The sequence below is a fragment of the Grammomys surdaster genome, unplaced genomic scaffold, assembly GCF_004785775.1.
Source record: "Grammomys surdaster isolate TR1022 unplaced genomic scaffold, NIH_TR_1.0 259, whole genome shotgun sequence".
Classification (NCBI taxonomy): domain Eukaryota; kingdom Metazoa; phylum Chordata; class Mammalia; order Rodentia; family Muridae; genus Grammomys; species Grammomys surdaster.
The window spans coordinates 2897593-2919054 of NW_021604700.1; the positions used below are offsets into that span (position 1 = coordinate 2897593).

The window sequence follows — 21462 nt, forward strand, 5'->3', positions numbered from 1 at the left end:
TCTGAGGCCAGCTGTGTGACAAAAAAACTGACTTCAAGTCTTATAATCTCTGAAGCCTTGGGCCTCTGTGGCCCTGACTTTTCTCATCTGCATCATGGAGCTAAAAAGAGCACTCCACTCTAATGCAGTTAGGAGAAATACAGGAGGTGCTGTAAGAATTCTGAGTCTGGCAGATAGGGACTATTCAAACTGGTCTTCTCTCTGTTTCCCTTTGCAGAAGACAGCAAGTTCTAATAACAGTCAAAGAATTTATGAACTGTGTCTTTGTACAAACACAAACACACACACACCACAGACACCCAAGCCCTGAAAAACTTCTAGGAGTACACAGTGTTCCTTTCCTCTGACATGAATTTTCCATAATAGAAATGGAGGGAAAATATCGTTAGCATAGCCTCCTGTTTTTCTCTGACACCACCACTATGAACAAAATAACTCGAAACTCTTCAGAAAATAGCTCTTGGGACTCCCCAACTTGTAAGTGGCTATGGGTAAAGAAAGAGGATACATATGGAGTGCCAGCCAATGGCAGTCTGCCCCTCCACAGATGGAAACCACAAATGAGGTGACATGGGAAGACTTAAAATTTTTTAAAGAAGGCAAATTCAAGGCAAACATTTTCTCTACCTGGTGAGCTGGCTGGCGTGTTGTCACAGAAATGGTGACAACAGGTGTTAGACAGCTAAGATGAGCTGGACTGTAGCTTTGTGTCACTTGAGCCAAATTTTTTTCTAATCAGAAAACAGCCTTGAATTCAGTTTTCTAACTGGGTCCTTCTTCCTTTGGTTTTTGTTTCCAGCCTAATTCTATCAATGGTGAATCAAGGTCTGTGGCAGGAATGAGTTTGGGGGCTTAAACACAAAACCAAAATGCTTGTGTGCAGGTCTGATATTACCCTGTTAGACTTTTGATGTTCCCTTTGATTAAGTACAGAACCTTAGGAAGCACATTTTCATTTTGTCATTGACTTATGTGAACATTTGCTTAACCAGTTAGAATTCATCCAGCAACACACACATACACACACACACACACACACACACACACACACACACAGCATTTACTGTTTGCCAGGAACAGTTTCTGAATGGAAGCATTGGATGTTTAACCCAAGAGGTACAAATGAAGTTATGGAGAAAACGTGTCAGAATGTCAGACTTCATACCTTTCCCAGCCTACATGACTACTGAATCTAAGAATGAAAGTAGAAAATAGTCCCTCCCTTGGAATACAAGAGATTAAATCTGGGCCCTGGCAGAAACTGAAATCCATAGGTGCTTGTGTATCATGGCCTTGCTTCTGCACACATAACCTATGCAAACATCTTGCTCACTGGAGTTGCCTCTAAATTACTTGTAATGTCCAATACAATGGGCATGCCCTGTGATTGTTTCCGTGTGGTGTTACACAGGTGATAATAACAAGTATGCATATATTCAATACGGGCACAGTTTATAAAAGCATTTTCCACCTTCAGTGCTTGAATCCACCGATGTGGCTGCATAGGACATGGAGGACCCAAGGCAGTGGGGAGTCTGGTCATTGCATACTTCTGACTTGAAGAATTCACAGAAAACAAATGTGTGCTAAAGACAACATCATGCTCTGAAACAATGCATTGTTTCATGGACTAACTCCCTGGTTCATTGTTTTCAAGATTTCAGGACAAGATGCTAAGGACCCAGGAACATGGGGCACACAGCACCACTGCTTTCGGAACCCATGTCCCCTGTGATGCTGTGACACCCCAAACTTCTGCTCTGTCTCACTTTCTTGACTGAGAAAGTCCTAGCCCAGCAGATTGATATTTATTTCCCAGAAACCATCTTGAACCTTTCCACACATTTTCTTCTTTCTGGAAAATTTTTCTATCATTCCCTCCTAAATATCTGCTCTTCTTCATGTTTCCTTCAGGCTCCTCATTTTTTAAGGAGTCTTCCATGGCCTATCCCTTACCTCTCCATGCTTTCCTTCCCCGCTAGCACCAGTCACTGACACACAGGTTACAAATACTTGTGCACCATTATTTCCTATTGAACTGTGAGGAACTCTCCTTACCTTGGCTTCAGTGACAAGCTAGGATTTCTCAACAGCTCCTATGACCCTGGCACAAAGGAGAGGTGTGTAGGTGTGTGTTGAACTGGGGGGACAGCACAGTGCTTTTGTAAGTTCCTGTTAGGTGAAGGGTTTGGTAAGAAAGGAACCACTCAGTAAGTATTTTCAAGCAAGTCCTACGGAACATATCCAGGCATTGGCTTAATGTAAAGATGGAGAGTGGACAGAACAAGTAACACTATTTCCACAGCACGTACACTCAATCTAACTCAAACGGCCATAGACAAAGTTAATTTCTACTGGGAAGAAGAGAAGAAATGGTTTCAAATACTTGAGTCCATTCTTTTTATTTTCCTTCTGTGCTTAAACGGGCATGTGTTTTTTTGTTAGTTCTATTAGTTCTTTGAAGATATCATACAATGTGTTTTGGTCACATTCACTCAACTCTTTCCAGATCTACCCCTTCTTCTCTCGTCACCAAACATCGTGTGCTTTTATATCAACCTATAAAGACCAATTTGTGCTGCCCAAGTATTCTTGGGCATGTGATCTTCCACTGGAACAGTCAACATACCCGAGACCACACCTAGAGAACAGTGTCTCTCCCTCTCCCTGAGCTGATATTACCAATATCTCCACTGCCTTGGATGGGAGTGTGTGCCCACCTCTCACCTCCATGCATGGATTTTATGTACGTGTACTCTGTTGCAACCACTGTGAGTTCTGTACAACTTCCCTGCTGTGTCCAAAAGACAATGTGTCCTTGTAGTTATCCACTGTCTAACAATCTATTACAATCTTCTTGTACCCTCTTTTGCAATGATCCCTGAGAGTAGGGAGAAGGAAGAGGAGGAGGAAGAAGGGGAGAGGGAGGAGGGGGAGGGGAAGGAGGAGGAATATATGTATTTCATTCAGGACTGGGCACTCTGCAGTCTCTTGTTCTCTGCACCTTGGCCATTTGTGGGTCTCTGTGTTAATCAATGTCTACTGCAGACAGAAGCTTCTCGGATGAGGCCTGAGGGATGCATAAGTCATTGAGAGTACGTTTAGTATTTCATCCACTTAGCAAAATAACACTAGTATTCTCTCTTAGGGCCTACGGCCTGTCTAGCAATAGTAAATTATAATAACTCTGAATTATTCACTTAAACTGCTTATGTTGAATATTGTTACATGTACCTTAAAACTGATTTAACAAGGTGTCTATTTCCTACATGTATGAGTATGGATGTGTGTACATTCACATGTGTACTAACATGCATGTATGGTAGAAAGAGTCATCAGAAAAGGGTCAATTTTCAAAGAAGTTTATGATACCCCCTAAACTACTTGCATAAACCACACATTATTAGCTCATTTTACAGATTGAAAAAAAAAAAAAACAAGACATAGACAGATGGTAGGCTCATATCCCCAATCTCCACAGGTTTTTGTTTGTTTGTTTCCGTTACAGATATGATTTGTTAAATAGTCAAGTAGCCCAATTTGAGGGGTAATGAAAATGCATCACTTTTAACTGCAATTGTTTCCAGAAAGGAAAGAATCAAAGCTGATCTTTCTGTACAGCCTCCTCCTGAGTCCTCATCACAGGACCCAGGTAGCCCTTACACTGTGAACATAGTTTATCCAAAGCAGCGCCTGGCACTGAAACCGAGCCCAGGCTGTGGGCTGTGGCTTTCTCTGTGGTCACCCTGGCTCTGGCTTACCATGACCTCATGTTTCACATGTTCCATGTTTTGTCATGACATTGCCCTGCCAGGCCCTCGGCTCACTGTTTACATCAGTAATGTTTACCTAGCCTCACCATTAAGCAGTGCTGGTGTCCATCCCTCTGGGGTTTAATCATCATGTCTTGTTCCAGCTTCTCCGCTCAGCTCCTCCACAAAGACCTGACACTCCCTGCATGCTTACAGCTGCCCTTGAGATTCTGAGCTCTTGCATCTGCTCATGTCATGAAGTCAACATACTGTGAAGTACAGGGAGTGCCCTATACCTCAAAATAGACAACTAGGCAGTTCAAAAGTTAAGAAAATATGCATCAAGGCTTGATTAGAAGTAAAAAGAGAACGAGGTTTGGGAGAGAGTCCCTCAACCTCATCTGTAAGATGGGACAATAGGAGCTGGGGAGATGTCTCAGTTGGTAAAATGCTTGTGCCATAAACACAGGACCTGAGTTCAGATCCCCACCACTCACTTAAAAACAAAGAATGACCATGAATGCCTACAATGTCATCCCTGAGGGTCAGGGACAGGTAGGCACCAGTAGTTTGCTGGCCAGCCAGTCTAGCCGAAACAATGAGAGACCTTGTCTCAAAATATAAGTTGGAGAAGAAATGTACCCACATGTGCAAGGGTCCCTGCACATACGTGCACACATGTCTATAAAACACACGCGTAATATAGAAATAATAATTTCAGTATAGAGTTACTGTAAAGACTAGCATATAATAATGTCAGTATATAATATCCTTCAAGATTAGAGTTGTGTATACAAAACATGCAGCTTTATGTCTGAAATCCAGTAGGCTTTCCATAAGTGGCAGTAGATTATATACATATGTGTGTGTGTGTGTGTGTGTGTGTACGTGTGTGTGTGTGTGTGTATTCTTTTTCCACGAAAATTTAGAGCGACACTAGTCAAGGAAAATGAAAACAGATCCACATAAAAAGCTTGTACATGATGTTCATAGCAGCGTTATCTCTAACTACTGGGAAACAAAGCTATTCAAATGCCCATTGACTAAAGATGGGATAGAGAGAGTGTGATACGCCCAGTCCACAGAATTTTTCTTGGCTGTAGAGGAAAATGAAGTGCTGGTGCATGTTGCAGCATAGAGCAACCTTGAAAACATGCAAAACTGAAAGAAATCCCACAAAAGACGGTTGTTGTACAATTCAGTCTGTACGAACTATCCTGGACTGGCAAATCCATAGAGATCGGAAGTGCAATTGTGGTCCTAGGGGACTGGGAAGGGGAGGGAGTGCTCACAAACACGGGGTTTCTTTCTGGGCTGAAGAAAGCAGTTTGGATGAAACCATGGTGATGGTTGTACAACTTTATTAATGTATTTAAAATTACTGAACTGTGTACTTCAAAAGGTAAATGTTAGATATCTAAATACATCCAGATAAAACTGCTAATTAAAGTTGTGACACAGTTGTTATGTCTCAGCTGCTATTCAACAAGCAAAGGCATGTGGCTGGGGGATGCTTTCTCTATGGTGCTTGCTCCGTTTGTTTGTTTGAGAATGTTATACATGTATACAATGCTTTGATCAAATCCACACTAACACCCTCTCTTATTCCAAGAATTATGTGGACCTTGCTCTATGCCCTAGTTAGCTTGAATGGTCAATTTTGACATAGCTTAATGGGAAAACCTCCATTGAGAAATTGCCTAGCGTAGATTGGCCTGTAGGCATGTCGTGTGTGTGTGTGTGTGTGTGTGTGTGTGTGTGTGTGTGTGTGTAGGGGTGTGTATTGATTGTTAATTGGTATAGGAGGGCCCAGCCTCTGGGCACAGCACATTCCCTGAGTGAGTAGTCCTGGAAGAAGGCTATCTAAACATGACTCTGAGAGTGAGCAGGCAAGCAGTGTTCTTCGTGGTTTCTGCTTTGATTCCCGAATGAGCTCCTGCCCAGACTTCCCTCAGTGATAGACTATGACCTGGATTTGTAACCAACAAACATCTCTCTCCTAAGCTGCTTTTCATCAGAGTGTTTTATAACAGCAACAGAAGCAAGAAAGAGCACTCCACCTGTGTGTAACTTTCCACTGGCATTGAAGATGCTTTCTGTGTTGATGCAAACGGAGAAGTGATATTTTTTTTCTATCCTCCTAGGCATATTTGAAATATTTAATTACTAAACTATGTGCCCTGAGCAGGAGATGGATGGGCCTTGGCTACCAAGAGCTGAAATAATGTCGTCTTTGTGTTGAGTTCATGGTTTCCTGAAAGGCTCTGCCAGGCTGGAATATTTTCATGGCATTTCAGCCTGAGAGTTCTCATAGGTTTAAAAAAAAAAAGTCCAGACTTTTATCTCTAAAGCCTGCATACCTGGCTTCTTTTAAACAATTGAAAGTCTAGTGTTTCTGAAGAAAGTCTCTCATGGCAACAATCAGATCTAGCCTGGGTGTCTCCCATTAACAGTCCCCTTCTCGAAGCTCATTCTGATTTGTGCCCAACTTTGAAACAGTTTGCATGGGATACGTCCCCTTGAGATTTTTTGTTCATCCAATCAAGTCCACACTCAGTAGTTACTTTATACTACAGACCCTGATAAGGACGGGATAATCCTTATCTCCAGAGACGGGTCTGATAACAAAGAAATCAAACCAGTGGGTCATAATACATGAGCAAATGCAGCAGCGGAGGCTTAATGAGAGAGATACAGGCATCTAAGCCAGACAGAGACAGCCAGCGTGGGAGGGGTGGCCAGCGTGGGAGTGGTGGCATCAGACTCCTGGAGACCACCCTTTAGTCTTGCTTCAAATGGGGATCCATGTCATCATTAACTGTCTTCAGAGTACTTGTACACAAGAAAGGACTTAGTAGTGATAGAAAAAAAAGTAGGAAATGAAGAGTGGGTGGAAATGGGTGGGAAAAAGAATAAATGAGGAACAAAGGATTATAAAAACAGGAAAAGGAGGTACACAAATACAGAACAGATTGGTCCTGTCTCAGATAAATGCACTTGATATTTTCATAGACTCGTAGGGTTTTGACTCAAAGGGAAAATGTGATGAATTAGCCCAAGCAGAGCTTGTAGCAGACAGATGAGCCTGCCCATTTTTCTTGTTTCCTGTTGGGAAATTTCCATCCTTTCATCCTGAAGAGATTGCATTGGTTGTGTAGACGGATATCCTTTGCACGGTACAGGGCGCCTTTCAGCCTGACAGGTGTCTCGTGTGCATCTACTTGCTGTTGGGACAGTGTGATGGGAAGTTGGGCTGGGGACTCAGAAGGCCAGAAAGAAAAGCACTAAGGACCTGTAGGGTAAAATAAAAGAGAAAAAAGAAAGAAAAAGAAATCCCTGACATGACATTATGAGATAAGGAACCTCCATAGACACCATTGAGTTTGTTTTGTGCTGGCATCTAGTGCTGGGCATGTAGCCTACCCTTAAGAATTATTTGTTTCCTCAATGAGACTCCTTTGGAGAAAACCAAATTTTTGTTTTTAAGTGGCTATCAATTGGAGGTTGCTTCTGTGTTAGACGGTAGGATATGTGTCCGCTTCTTCTTTCAGCTCCAGGACTACAACCTGTGCAGGCCCTATGCATGCTGCCACCATCTCTGCAAGTGCATATGTGCCTTGGTCCTGCTGTGTTTAAAAGGCCCTGTTTCCTGGTGTCTTCCATCCCCTCTGTATCTGAGTCTTTCTGCCTTCATTTTCACAAGGTTCTCTGAGCCCTGAGGAGAGGGATTTGATGGAGACCTCTTGCTTACAGCTGAGTGTCCCATCTCTCCCTCTCTGGATAATGTCTGGCTGTGGAGCTCTATTTGCTCCCATCTGCTACAGAAGGAAGCGTCTCTGATGATGGCTAAAGAAGCACTGATCTATGAGTATAGCACAATGAGATGGCTCAGCAGTTAAGGGCACTGACTGCTTTTCCAGAGGTCCTGAGTTCAAATCCCAGCAACCACATGGTAGCTCACAACCATCTGTAATGAGATCTGATGCCCTCTTCTGGTGTGTCTGAAGACAGCTACAGTGTAGCAAGTGGGGCTGGAGCGAGAGTGAGAAGGGAAGGGGGGAAACGATCTTATGCTATGTTCCTTTAGTAGAACAGTACTATTTGGTTTTCCCTTAGGTTCCTGGGCTATCTACTCTCAGGGTTTTGGTCACCCAAGCAGCATCGGCTTTGGAATCCATCTCATGCAGTAGGCCTGAAATCAAATCAGACATTGGTTGCCCATGCCCACCTGGGTTGCATGCCTTATATATCACTTACCCCAGCTTCGGTGCTGTGCCCGTGGTTGTTTCTGGAATGAAGGGGTGCACTGAGGAAGTGGCTGGAGCACAGACATTTATTTTGTTCATGAGAAACAAATTTATGTCATTTTCTGGTTTATTAGGACCTAGGGAAAGAATCATATGCATATATATATATATATATGATTTATATCTAGTTTCCACCCACCAAGATAGGTTCTAGGTATGTAGATCCCACTGGATGACCAGGAAGCAAGAAACAATGGGCATACTTAGCAGGGGCTAAGAGTGTGCCTCCCTTTGGGAGGTCCCGCTGCTGGCAAGGATTCTTCCTAGGATCAGAATAAAGACAGGGTGCTTTATGAACTACCTTAGTTGAATATTAATTTCATTAGTTATTTAGAAAAGAGGGATTTTATTTTTAGGTGTAATTTTTTTTTTAATCTTCACCAATGAGCCTTTACTGAGTGAAAACAGCCACTAAAGTGGGCACTTCAAGTGTTTAAAATCTCAAGTTGGAAAATTCACTTTTTTGCCAGTTACTACTCATGGTGAGAATTGTCCAGGCCCTCACTAGCTATGTTCATTCCATCATCCTTCTCTGAACAACTGCTGTTTAGAGATGCCATTTTTCTGACATCAGCTGGAATCCTGTTACTCCATATGCCGAAGGCCTAGACATTCCGAGGTGCTAGAGAAGCCCAGAACGTTCGCCAGGAGCCAGTGCATATGGAAGTGATCGGGAGTGCATGCCCTCAATAGCTGAGAAATCCAGTCTAGCTTCAACAGGGTTCCAGCCGCCCCCGGCTTACCAATGTGAGTTTAGCCCTAACAGCCTCCGAAGGACATGCGGTTAAAGTAAATGAGCCGGTTCTAATTATTCCAAGCTGGTTATCATTTAAGAGCCAAGATTTAGCAATAAAAACTGACTCTCTGGAACAAGGAGAGATGGCAGGCTTAGCTTTGCTGGTTTTAGATATCACCAGGTAAATCTGAGTCCTGGCTCCACCTCTGTCATCCCCGAAGTCCTGGCAGCCTACGGACAGGCTTCTTCAGTGGCCCATGGGCTCTCTTCCACCAACCAGTGGCAATGTGCCCATCAGCCCAAGGCCTTCCTCAGCTGACACAATCCTACATGTGCCATTGGCCACAATTCCAGTGTGTTTGCTTTTGACCTTTTTTGATGCCTGAACTTTTACTGACTTTTAAAGCTAGAGGTGAGAAAGACTGGGTACATGGAAAGCTTTAAAGGTGTCCTCTGCGTCCCTTGGAGCTATGTGGCTGTTGTGCCTGTTTCTGTCAGCCCTACCTCTGTATGGAAGGAGGCAATCCTATCTACTTCTTTTTCGTTTTCTGTAATGATGCTATTTCCTGTTTTGTTTTGTTTTGTTTTAATTCCTCGGATTTCTGGGATGCCATTTCTTTGTATTAGATGGCTAGGTCTATAGTTAATATTTTGATTCCTTTTTCATTTATTCCAGTGTATGGTTTTGGTTGTACTCTTCATGATTTCTCTGAATATTACAACTAACAACTGAGTTTATAATTAGAGTTCAGTTCAGTAGCTATGTAATTTAATAGTACAGGAAGACTTTGGTCCTGTATAGCTTTTTCTCTCCTTTTTATGCTCTTTATAAAATCACAAATCATATGTGATATCATGGTGTTCATTCGCTTATTCTTATAATTATTGCTTTATAAAGTTATATTCTATAGGCAAAACATTTTACAAAATTAAGATTAAAATTAAGTACTTTAAAAATACTTTAGCTGGGCAGTGGTGGAACATGCCTTTAATCCCAGCACTTGGAGGCAGGGGCAGGCAGATTTCTGAGTTCGAGGCCAGCCTGGTCTACAGAGTGAGTTCCAGGACAGCCAAGGCTACACAGAGAAACCCTGTCTCAAAATAAACCTCCCCCCCAAAAATACTTTAAGGATACTTAAAAGATACTGAAAAATATGCAAACACTACTAATGGACAGAGAGGGCCTAACCATGAGCACCAAAGCCATCCAAGGCCATCCATAGCTCCCCTAAAAACGAGAGTTGCCCCTCAGTGCTTCAGGGTCTAAGTGTTCCCTAGAGGCAAAGAGAAAGCCATGTCCCCACCTGACCATCCTGGTTGCATGTCTGTCAATTCCACACAAGCTAGCGTTATTGGGGAAGAGGAACCACAGTTGAGAAAAATGCCTCCATCGGATTTCCTGTAGGAAAGTCTGTAGGACATTTTCTTGATTAGTGGTTTAAGTGAGAGGGCCCAGCCTGTGGAGGGAGCTGTCACCCTGGACAGCGGCCCTGAGTTGTTTAAGAAAGCAGCTGAACAAGTCACGAGAAGCAACTCAGTGGAACTGTGTTCCTCCATGGTCTCTTCTTCGGTTGACTGCAGGTTCCTGTCCTGATGTCCCTCAGTGATGAAGTGTCACCTGAGTATTACAAGCTGAAATAAGCCTTTTCCTCCCCAAGTTGCTTTTAGTCATGGTATTTACTATAACAATAGAAACCTAAGACAGTGGTCTTCAAATCTAAGACTCTGATCTTTAAAAAAAAAATTAGTAAAGCTCAGGCATATTTGTTCAGTATTAAAGCTCAGAAAGGTCTGAGCGTCCATTTCACCCTGGTGTAATTCAGAGAGATTGCGGGACAAAGATAAATTATCAAGAACCTGCTTTTCCAGCAAGCACATGCAACTTAATTTGAGCTACGGTAACAAAATATCTTAGAGCACATCATTTGTAAGCAAAAGACTTGGTTTTGGAGCCTGGGAAATACAAGATCAAGTTGCTGGCAGAGCTGGTGTCTGATAAGGGCTCCACCTCTGCCTCACAGTTGGTACCTTGTTTCTGCACCCTCAAATAGCAGGAGCAGCCCGTAAGGCTTGTCTTCCTTCTAAGGCCTGCCCACCCTCTTGAGTGAACAGCCTCCTAAAGGCCCAGAGCTGTATGCGATCACATTAGCCCTGTGTCCCACCTTCTGATTGAATTCCAGAGGAACATTTGGACTATACTGCCATGTTTGTGTTTTTGTAGACAGTGTCTGGTTTAGTGGCCACAGATTTTTTCTGGAACACCTGTCATGGTGTCCAGCTACCTGTTGCATCATGGTGGGTGGGTGTTGTTGTTTGCTTGGGATGATTTTACTTTCTTGATGCTATCAAGGTGTTCTACCATTGAACCACATCCCAACCCACATCACTGGTTTTCTTCAGTGTCTGAGGGATGCCCCATTAACTCCTCTGGGTACCTTTTCTGGTCTGTCTGACAGAAGGATAAAGGACTCTAGGGAATTCTCATTTTCCATTTGGATTTGATGGAGCTCTTAAGTTAAGCGAAGAACCAGACAGCCTCAGCTTCTCCTGAGGGGATTCACACATGTACTGTGCTTTCAGTGAGAAGTCTTTGTATTCAGTACCTTATGGAATCTTGTGGTGAAACATGCCCCTACATTCTTCTGTAGGGCTATGAAAACAGAACCATTAATACAAGCCTCATGTTTCCTCCAGGAAACCTGCATCTGAACCTTTGGTACCTCTCTCCTGCTTCAGCCTGTCTGAATATCCCTGAGCCCACATGCTTTCATTATTGTGAATACGAAGAAACACTTATTTGTATAGGAACAGAAAAGCTATAGTCAGACCTGTCTGCCTGGATTTCTGTGTATTTGGCTATTTCCAAGGGACTAGGGAGGTCTTAGTGGGAGATGAAAGGCTTCCTCCCTGGGCTGGGATGGTCCAGCAGCACTCTTCTTCCTCTGGGACCTGCTGTTGGAGAGATGGGCCCAGAACATCAAAGGTCAGAGGAAAAGCTTCTCCCTCAGCTGCAGCCAGGAAGTTGTCTGTAGAAGCCAGAGAACAAAGGCAACCCTGCCCACTGGGAGAGCTGTGGGCCCGCTTTAACTCTGTGCTTCTATTCTCAGTTGCACATGGATATCTCTGCAGAGTCCATGCATGCAACCACCTTCTCAGAACAGCAGTGAATATTTAGGCAGATTTGGGGATTGTTTCATCTGCAGACCAGAAACCTTTATTTCCTCTAATAACAATATTTTTAAAGGGGACTGGGAAACATTTCCATATGCAAAGAAGACAGAATGTAAGTCCTGTGTGACAAAGAAACAACCACCAAGAAAAATAAATTATTCCACATTACTTAAAAAAAAATAATAAAAATAATGGCATTCTAGTGAAGAATGCTATGCTATAAATCTAATTCTGGTCCAGAAACAACTCTACCCATGCTTCATTTCGTGAGAGAGTGGCTTCATGCTCTTAGCGTTCTTTGTGGCTACCCATTCCACAGGGCAGTGGTAGCCTGTGTCCTTGTCCTTGTACCCCAGTGGATACAACTAGCTGCCACCCCTCAGTTCTTGGCACAGACACAAGCAGTTCCGTGTCTCTCTTGGAACCACTTCTACCTCCTTGGTTCTTTGCTGTCTCCTATAACCCTGTCTGTCCTCAGATACTCCTGGTATCCCACGCTACTCTGTCACATGGCACCTTTCCCTCCAGGCAGCACGACGCCCAGGGGCACTGTGGGTGGCTGTGCCTTCTAGACCTCAAGAAGAAAGAATCTATTTCCGGTCCACTTTCAAGAAGACACTTGAAAGTACTCTATACTTGGCCCCTGAGCTCTTACCTTTGGGGGGATATTTTTAATAAGGCTGCTTTTCATTCAAGTATCTATTTTGATGAACTTTGTAATTAAGAGGAGAAGAATCTTGCAACTAGAAAGCACTACACCCCAAGAATAACCAGACCCAGAGTCTATGTATTTGAATGAACTTTTAATCAGTTAGAGTATCTGTTATGAGGCTGTGATGCTTCACACTAGAGGTTAACCTTTTCACTATTGAACATGTTTTTATGCATTTGTTCACCACTAACACCAAAATTGCATGACACAATTACATCTAGAAAATCAATTAGCTCAATAGCACACATCTGTGCCCCTTATTCAAATGCTGGAATGTATGTTTGTTTGTAGCTGTTCTCAATTTGTGAGGCATGACCCCTGTGGGGTCACATATCAGATATCCTGCATATCAGATAGTTACATCATGATTCTTAACAGTAGCAAAATTAAAGTAGCAATGAAAAATTGTATAGTTGGGGGTCACCACCACATGAGGGGCTGTTTTTTGGGTTTTTGGTTTTTTGTTTTGTTTTTGTTTTTGTTTTGTTTTGTTTTTGGTTTTTCGAGACAGGGTTTCTCTGTGGAGCCCTAGCTGTCCTGGAACTCACTCTGTAGACCAGGATGGCCTCAAACTCAGAAATCCGCCTGCCACCACTAGTCATCAGGGAAATGCAAATCAAAACAACCCTGAGATTCCATCTCACACCAGTCAGAATGACTAATATTAAAAACTCAGGTGATAGTAGATGCTGGCGAGGGTGTGGAGAAAGAGGAACACTCCTCCATTGTTGGTGGGATTGCAAGATGGTGCAACAACTTTGGAAATCAGTCTGGCGGTTCCTCAGAAAATTGGACATAGCATTACCCGAGGATCCAGCTATACCACTCCTAGGCATATACCCAGAAGATGCTCGAACATATAACAAGGACATATGCTCAACTATGTTCATAGCAGCCTTATTTATAATAGCCAGGAGCTGGAAAGAACCCAGATGTCCTTCAACTGAGGAATGGATTCAAAAAATGTGGTATATTTACACAATGGAGTATTACTAAGCTATTAAAAACAATGAATTCGAGAGGTTCCTAGGTAAATGGATGGAACTAGAAATTATCATCCTGAGTGAGGTAAGCCAATCACAAAAGAACACACATGGTATTCACTCACTGATTATTGGATATTAGCCTAGAACCTTGAAATGCCCAAGATGCAACTCACAGGCCACATGAAGCCCATAAAGAAGGAAGACCAAGTGAGGGTGATTCGGTCCTTCTTAGAAGGAGCAACAAAATACTCAAGGGAGCAAATATGGAGACAAAGTGAAGGACAGAAACTGAAGGAGGGGCCGTCTCAAGACCATTCCACCTGAGTATCTATCCTATGTGCAATCACCAAAGGTAGATGCTGATGTGGAAGACAGGAAGTGCATGCTGATAAGAGCCTGATATGGATATCTCCTCAGAGGCCTTCAAGAGTCAGACATATTCAGAGGCAGATGCTCACAACTAGCCATTGAACTGATCATGGGGTTCTCAATAGAGGAGTTAGAGTGAAGACTGAAGGAGCTGAAAGGGTTTGTGGCACCATGAGGAGAGCAACAATACCAACCAACCACAGCTCCCAGGGTCTAAACCACCAGCCTGGGAGCACTTAGGGGGGGATCCAGGGCTTCAGCTGAATATGTAAAAGTGGAGGGCCCTGCTGGGCATAGGTGGAAGAAGAGAACCTTGACCTCATGAAGGCTGGATGCCCCAGGGGGTGGGAATTTTGAGGGTGGGGAGGTGGGAGTGGGGGGGTGTAGATAGAGGTTACATCCACAGAGAAGAAGGAGGAGGGGCGAGGGGATTGGGGGTTCCGAGGGGGTGGTGGGGGATGGGGTAAGGGGACAACATAGGAAATGTAAATAAATCATCCAATAATAAAAAAAAAATACGTGGGTGGAAAAAAAAAGTTTTTTCAAATATTGATTGTAGGCCTCTATTCTCCATACCTATGACTTAAAGTCACACAGTCCCTCCAGTTATTTGATATTTTACAGAAATGTATTTCCTATTCACTGTGTTTTTATCTAGCAACTTATTTCATTCTTGAACATTCCTGGACATTCTGTGTCTTAAAGATTTGTTTCTATTACTCTTGGAACAAAATTCCCAGTGAATATAACAAGAAATCCACTATGGACCAAGCTTAGCACAAAATGCATTTTCTAACATTGCCATATATGGCCAAGTGCTTAGTGTTCGGGTCCCTTCCTCTGCTCCTGTCAAGGCTGTGCTCCCCAGGGGCCAGCTGCTGACAGCTCAGCCTCTCTCCCTCCACGGAGAAGAGCCACATTGTTATAAGACATCTGCCACCTTTTAAGGGTGTCAGGCATGTCTGCCTGCCCATGACTCTTTTTTCTTGGTCCCTCATGGCTCAGTCTTCCTTCCCTCTCCCTCCCAACTCCTTCCTTCTTTCCTCTTGTAGTTTTATTTAATACTGAACATGTGCGATCTCAAGCTTCAGATCAATCTCCATCAAGTTGAAAATCTCACCTACAGCACAAAGCTAGGTTTTATTTTGTAATATAACTTGAAAATAGTTTTGGTTTTAGAAGCGACTTAAGCTTCCTTTTTAAAAATCCATTTATATGTGTGTGTGTGTCTGTCTGTCTGTCTGCACTTGTGCTTGCATGGAGGCCAGAAGCTATCATACCTTTTGGAGTCAGAGTTACAGGTGTTTGTGGGATGCTTGGCTCATTATATGGGTACTAGGATCTGAACTCTGGTCATCATGATGGTGCAGTAAGTCCTGTTGAGAGCTGAGCCATCTCTCCAGGCCCTATAAGCCCCTGTTTAAGTGTATATGTTAGTTCAACTCTCTAGGTAGAACAGACATATATTTGTAAATATTATTTGAAGGATTTTTCAAATACTCTACTTCATGTAAGTAATGGAAAAGTTAATTCTTAATAGGCCAAGCTATCTTAGATTTCAGGTTTTTATATTCAAAAATTTCATTATTATGTCTCTTTCAGATGAATGACTAAAGCAGTCCTGACTACATATTTTGTTGTGATTTGAAATTCAATTTGAAATGAAAATAATATATGGAATTTCTAAGTAATTAATAAAAATATTATGTTGGAAGAAAAAAAAGAAAGGAAAAAACACTCCAATTTTGCAATTATTAGAGAGTAGAGATTTTAGCAATCTTACTTTCTCTAGATTAATTCATTTTGGACTTATTGGGGCTAAGCATTTTCATGTGTTTATTGATAGAACCATGTGTGGTTGTTTTTACTGTTGTTGTTGTTGTTGTTGGGTGATGTGACTGAATGATATTGTGTTTTTCCCTCATGCAGGGCGGCCACTGATCACAATTTGGACAATACAACAGAAATACTCAGGGAGTGGCTGAAAAATGTGCAGCGTCTGTATCACTATGTTGAGTGGAGGCCCATGGACGAGCCAGAGTGAGTGACAGGGAGGGATGCTGAAGCTCTTCTGCCTCCTCTGCTCTGTCTCCAGCTAGCTGAGCTTCTGATCTCGAAGGGGGGGGGGCATGTGGATTTTCATTGCTGCCCTTTCTGCATCTGATTTGCAAATGCGGCCTCTTCTTCTATTAATAGATTTGCACAAACTCCCTGTTCCTCCGTGCTCCTGGGCTGCCAGCCAAGCTGTTTTCAACAGCTTGTAAATTATAATGGCAGTATATGTTTTAAATATTGATTCTATTTATTGCTTTTTTAGGATGAACTGCTTTATTTTCGTGAAATCATGGTGAAAGTTTATAAATCTTCCTTACATACCTTACTTTTAAGTTATGTCTTGAAGATTATTGCAAAGCAACCATTCAGGGCACTGACTCACTTTGAACTGCACAGCATCTGTCATAGTCTGTGATTATTTAATCAATATTCTAGTGATGGACACATAGGCTATTTCACTCTTAACATAGAAATTTTTTAGTAATTTCCAGCTCCAAGTCAGCCCATATATTTATATTAGTCTCTATTCTCTTGAGAAAGAGCACTAATAGGAAATACGTAAGTGTACATACAGAGAATATTATATATTGGTGATTGTTTTTTAGACTGGTTTATGGATGGGAGAACAGATAATCAAAAAAAATCTCTCTGTCTGCATGCTAGATAGCCAGAGAAACCAGGAGCGTCTTAATCCATGAAGCTGTAAGCCTTAAAACAAGAAAAAGTGAACTCACAGTCCCAGCTGAAGGCCTGGGAACACCGGGAGGGTTATTTGTTTGAAGTTCCCTTGGGAGGTTGAAAGAGCCAAAGGCTCAATTGCGCGGTGACAGGAGTCAGTGAGTGCTTAGTCAGGGAGCCTGCTTGTGCTACCTCGCCCCCATCTCTTACAGTACCACCCACATTTAGGGTGGGTCTTGCCTGTCACTGAAAAGGCACGCACAGACACACCTGCAGTTTATTAATCCCCTTGGTGTCTCTCAACCCAGTCAAGTTGTCGTCAAGATCAACAATCACAGTGTCATACCACCAGAAAAATCTTCCTAAGATACAAACTTCATTTCTTTATATTACAAAGACTCAAATAGATCTCATTTCCACACAGAACGAAGTCCAAACCCCTGAGACATACAAAGATTCCCATAATTCCTGCTCTTTTCCCCCCAAAAAATATACTTTATCCAGAATGCCAAGTTTATTTCCAACACCCAAGTCTGAGGCACATCCTGAAAGTGGTTTTCTCCACTGTAACCAGCTATCATCCTAAATCACAGACACTAGAGAAAGCGGCCATTTTATTCTTGGGTAAAGAACTTTTTTACTTTGATTGCTTATTTTCTACATTGTCCTTTTGTCACAGTTCATTGAGCTAGCCTTAATTAACTGTGATCTATTCATGCTTTTTGAAATTAACTATGAGCTATTAGCAAGGGGTACAATATACAAACACTTTCTATTCCCCCACCCCTGTGTTTTTAGAAGGCACTAAATCAAAGCTTGCTGGATGAACAAATGAGTGAATAAAATAAAGAATAAATGTATTTTTGTTCCCAAGGCAACTATGATTCCAGTTTCAGAATTTACAGAAATTGAATGAATAAGTAGCCTGTGTTTCTGCACAAGAAAAGCCATTTATTAAGAGCCAAATGTATAGAGTAATAATATCAACAAATGTTATTGCAGAACAAATATATTCTTCTAGACTCTGCCATATACATATATAAATACACATAATAGTTGACTACATATGTGTATATATATCTAAAATCCAAGTCTATGGTCTACATATTAAGCAAATTTATCAATTAAGTTTGAATACTATAAAAGATTGTAAACAGTCCTTGGGTATTTCTTGGATGGAATTTAGCGTACTCTTAAAAATGTTACACAGCAAGACTTTGTGGTCCTACTTTGATTCCCAGATATGTTCTCTGTAGCCAGATTTTTTACTTCATTTATTATATACCAAGGCCAGTGTGAAAAATATTTCATAAGGCATTAATTTTTGGCGATATAGTCAGAAAAACAGGAATTTCAGTAACTTCCACTGAAACAGTAATTGAGGAAGACATTCCAGAGAATTCCTAGGTATATATTTTATTTATATAGTTACAGTCTCAGTGTTTTGTGACTTTTCATTTGTTAAGGCAAACATACTGCCCACATACCTCCAAGGCCATGAAGTGGCAGCCAGCTGGCATTTGTATCCACCTCAGCTCAGAGCTTCAGAAGGATCTAGAGAATGCACTGAATCATTTGCCTTTGTGGCCATTTACGAGTCTAGCTGTCTCATGAATGTCAACAGAAATCTCTAGAACAGTATGTGTCTGCTTCATCACCTCACAAGACAATGTGCTAAAGCACACTGAATCATTTACCGAGATTTCAACAAGTAATTTAAACCTTTGACGTTCATAAGACCCTCATACCTTTACTCTGAATTTTCACACTTATCTAATAAGATACATAAAGTATCTAAAAATATAAGCTTTGGAGAGTACCATTAATACTCTATTAAACATTGTAACATTAATCACTCTATACCAGTATTATCATCTTTGAAATGGAGAAAATGGTAGGATTACTTCATAGGGCACTATTAGAGCCTACTGAAGAAAAGCCAGGCACAGCGGCTATTATACACGTTATAATTAGAAGGCTATGGCAGGAGGATACTTAAATCTAGGAATTCAAGATCAGCCTCAGCAACATAGTGAGACCTTCCTCATCTCAAGGAAGGAAGAGGAGGAGGCCATAGAGGAAAAGAAGGAAAACCCACTGATATATTTTATATAAAGACTGTTATGTTCAGTGAGAAACAAATTTAATTTCACACTGTTCCAGTTTGTTTATCTGTGGTATAGAGATGATGCTTCCTGGTCTCTTGTGCCTGGTTCCTAGAGTGATGGAGGAGTCATTGCACACAAGCACCAAGGGCCAGGTTACATCCATGCAGATGCTCGGTGATTGTAAGTTCTTGTTTCAGGTCTTACCCTGATGAAATTGGACCAAAGCACTGGCCAAGCTCCCGGTTTGCTCACGTCATGAGACTGCGACAGGCAGCCCTTCGAACTGCGAGGGAAAAATGGTCCGACTATATCCTGGTAAAAACAAATGCTTGATTCCTTGACAACTGTTTTCAAAAATGTATCTACAACCGAGAAGTGGTAGCCAGGGAACAGTCAAAACAAGATCTTGTTTAGGTCTCACCTTTTCCATGAAAGGTTCAAGGGGATATTCTTGTGATTAAATAGTGTAATAATACCTGGCCTTCATCTCAGATCCCCTTTGGAATGCTTTTGCAGTGAGTTGTGTGGATGGTGAGGCTTCTGGATGGTGAGATATGTTTCATATCACAGGCATAAGGAGCTCTGAATCATTTTAGTAGGTGAAGCAAGAAAAAAAGTCTTAGTGGCTTTCGTAAGAATTTTAAAAACATAAGAAAAAGATTATATAAAATGAGATCCAAATGAGCACATTTGACACTCTTTCTTTTTATCTATTGGGTGATCTGGGAAATGGAATCTCCTGTTTGTCTTCCTGGACACTGCCTGATTCTCACACAGAATTTCTCTCCCTCAGTAGGTTCCATCACAATCATGAGAGCTTACAGAGTGCTTCAAACAAATGAGGGGCTTGGGAACTAGGGTTCTGTGCACCCTCGTCCTCGATGAACCCCTCAGTTGAAAAGAATCTCTTCTGCCTAAGGAGAAATGGGCCACCAGCCCTTGTCCCAGAAGCCCTTTCTCCATGGGTTTGTTGAGCAGATGTTTTCTATGTGGCAGTGGAAATGAGGCTGGTGTTATCCTAGTACACTTATGGGCATCTGATTATACAGCCTCCGATTCCTGTGTGAAGTGGATGCTTCTAATCTAACGCCACTCCCTGCTCCTCTGACCACTCAGCGAAAGTCAGCTTGACAATGTTTTAGAAACATTGTCAGCACATATAACTTCACAGAAAGTTTAAAATTGCACTATAGTATTTAATGTTATGTGCAACTAGTAAAATGTTAGTAAAATCTACAAATTCTAAACTATAGAATTTTTATAAGTAAATTGATTAACAATGTTTCTGATTATTTGTAAATTATAATCACATAAAATACAAAATCTATTGTTCGAGCTGACATGAACTTCTCTGCTAGCATGGGTTGATAAAATGACATTTAAATAAAATTCCTATTTGTGATATTGTGATAGTACCAGGGATCTGCTCTGACCATTTTGGCACTACTCTCAAAAGCCTAAATTGGTCTCCTGATGAATACTGAGGGTGGGCACTGGGTATGTGTTTGCATGAGTCTGCGTGAGCTTAGGAACCATTGACATCTTGAACTTAAATCATTTGCCAATGTGCAACTTATGTCCTGTTGATTTTCTATGTACCCACTATGGCAGTACCAGTTCAGAACTTACAGCTGAACACGGGAAGTTAGACTAGACATGTCTGACTGATTGAAAGCATCCTAGCTGTAATCGCTGTTAAGGAGGGATAAGATAAGAACCGGCCCTAGGGCTCATGACCCTTCCGTTGTGCTGTTATTGAACCCTAACCTCTTCCCTGACCTTGTCCCTCTCCTTCCCTAGTTCATAGATGTCGACAACTTCCTGACTAATCCACAGACCCTGAACCTAATGATTGCAGAAAACAAAACCATCGTGGCGCCTATGCTGGAGTCCCGGGGTCTGTACTCTAACTTCTGGTGTGGAATCACACCTCAGGCAAGTCCTTTGATTAACTAACGGAGGCTGTGAGGGTTGAGAGGGCAGAACTGTGTGAACAGTCATTCGCTCTTTCTCATCTCCTCTTTAGACATATATGTGTCACTGAAGCAAGCACTTTCAAGAAAGGAGGTAAATCCACATCAAAGATGGATTTACCCACCACAGCCCAGTTGTCATTATTATCAACAGAACATTCTAAAGAGCTTAGTGCTGGAAGTTTCAGTTAACCACTAAAGTATAACAGAGTTTCTATCCCTTTAATCCAGTTCAGGGATTAATTTTTTGCCACTAAAATATCAACATAAGAACACATTAGAATAAAAGTACAAAAAAGTATTTTAAAAAGTTGAACAGCCAAAATTATTCATCCTACCATTATGCCAACACCATAGACAGAAACTTGCATTGCTTTAACGACTGTGTCATTACCAAAGGCTATCGGTAGTTTACTCAAACTGCCTCTTACTTTGAACATTCAAGTTGTTTACAACCATTTTTAACTATTATAATTACCATATTATTGGTGCACAATTTTTTGCACCTACGATTTCCTTAAGATAATTCCTTGGATTAGTTACTAGTTATTAGTTATTAGTCTTAGATACTGTTCTACCGCTATGAGGGGACACCATGAGCAAGTTTTTAAAGAA

The 21462-nt window shown here is 41.8% G+C and overlaps 1 protein-coding gene across 1 annotated transcript in view; it reads left to right on the forward strand.

Moving 5' to 3' along the window:
- Colgalt2 (collagen beta(1-O)galactosyltransferase 2) overlaps positions 1 to 21462 on the forward strand; it is a 105984-nt gene that overhangs the window by 47746 nt on the left and 36776 nt on the right. Inside the window, exons 2-4 of the mRNA XM_028775758.1 lie at positions 15963 to 16073; positions 19072 to 19189; positions 20675 to 20809. Coding sequence (XP_028631591.1) covers positions 15963 to 16073; positions 19072 to 19189; positions 20675 to 20809 — 364 coding nt within the window. The remainder of the gene's footprint in view (positions 1 to 15962; positions 16074 to 19071; positions 19190 to 20674; positions 20810 to 21462) is intronic.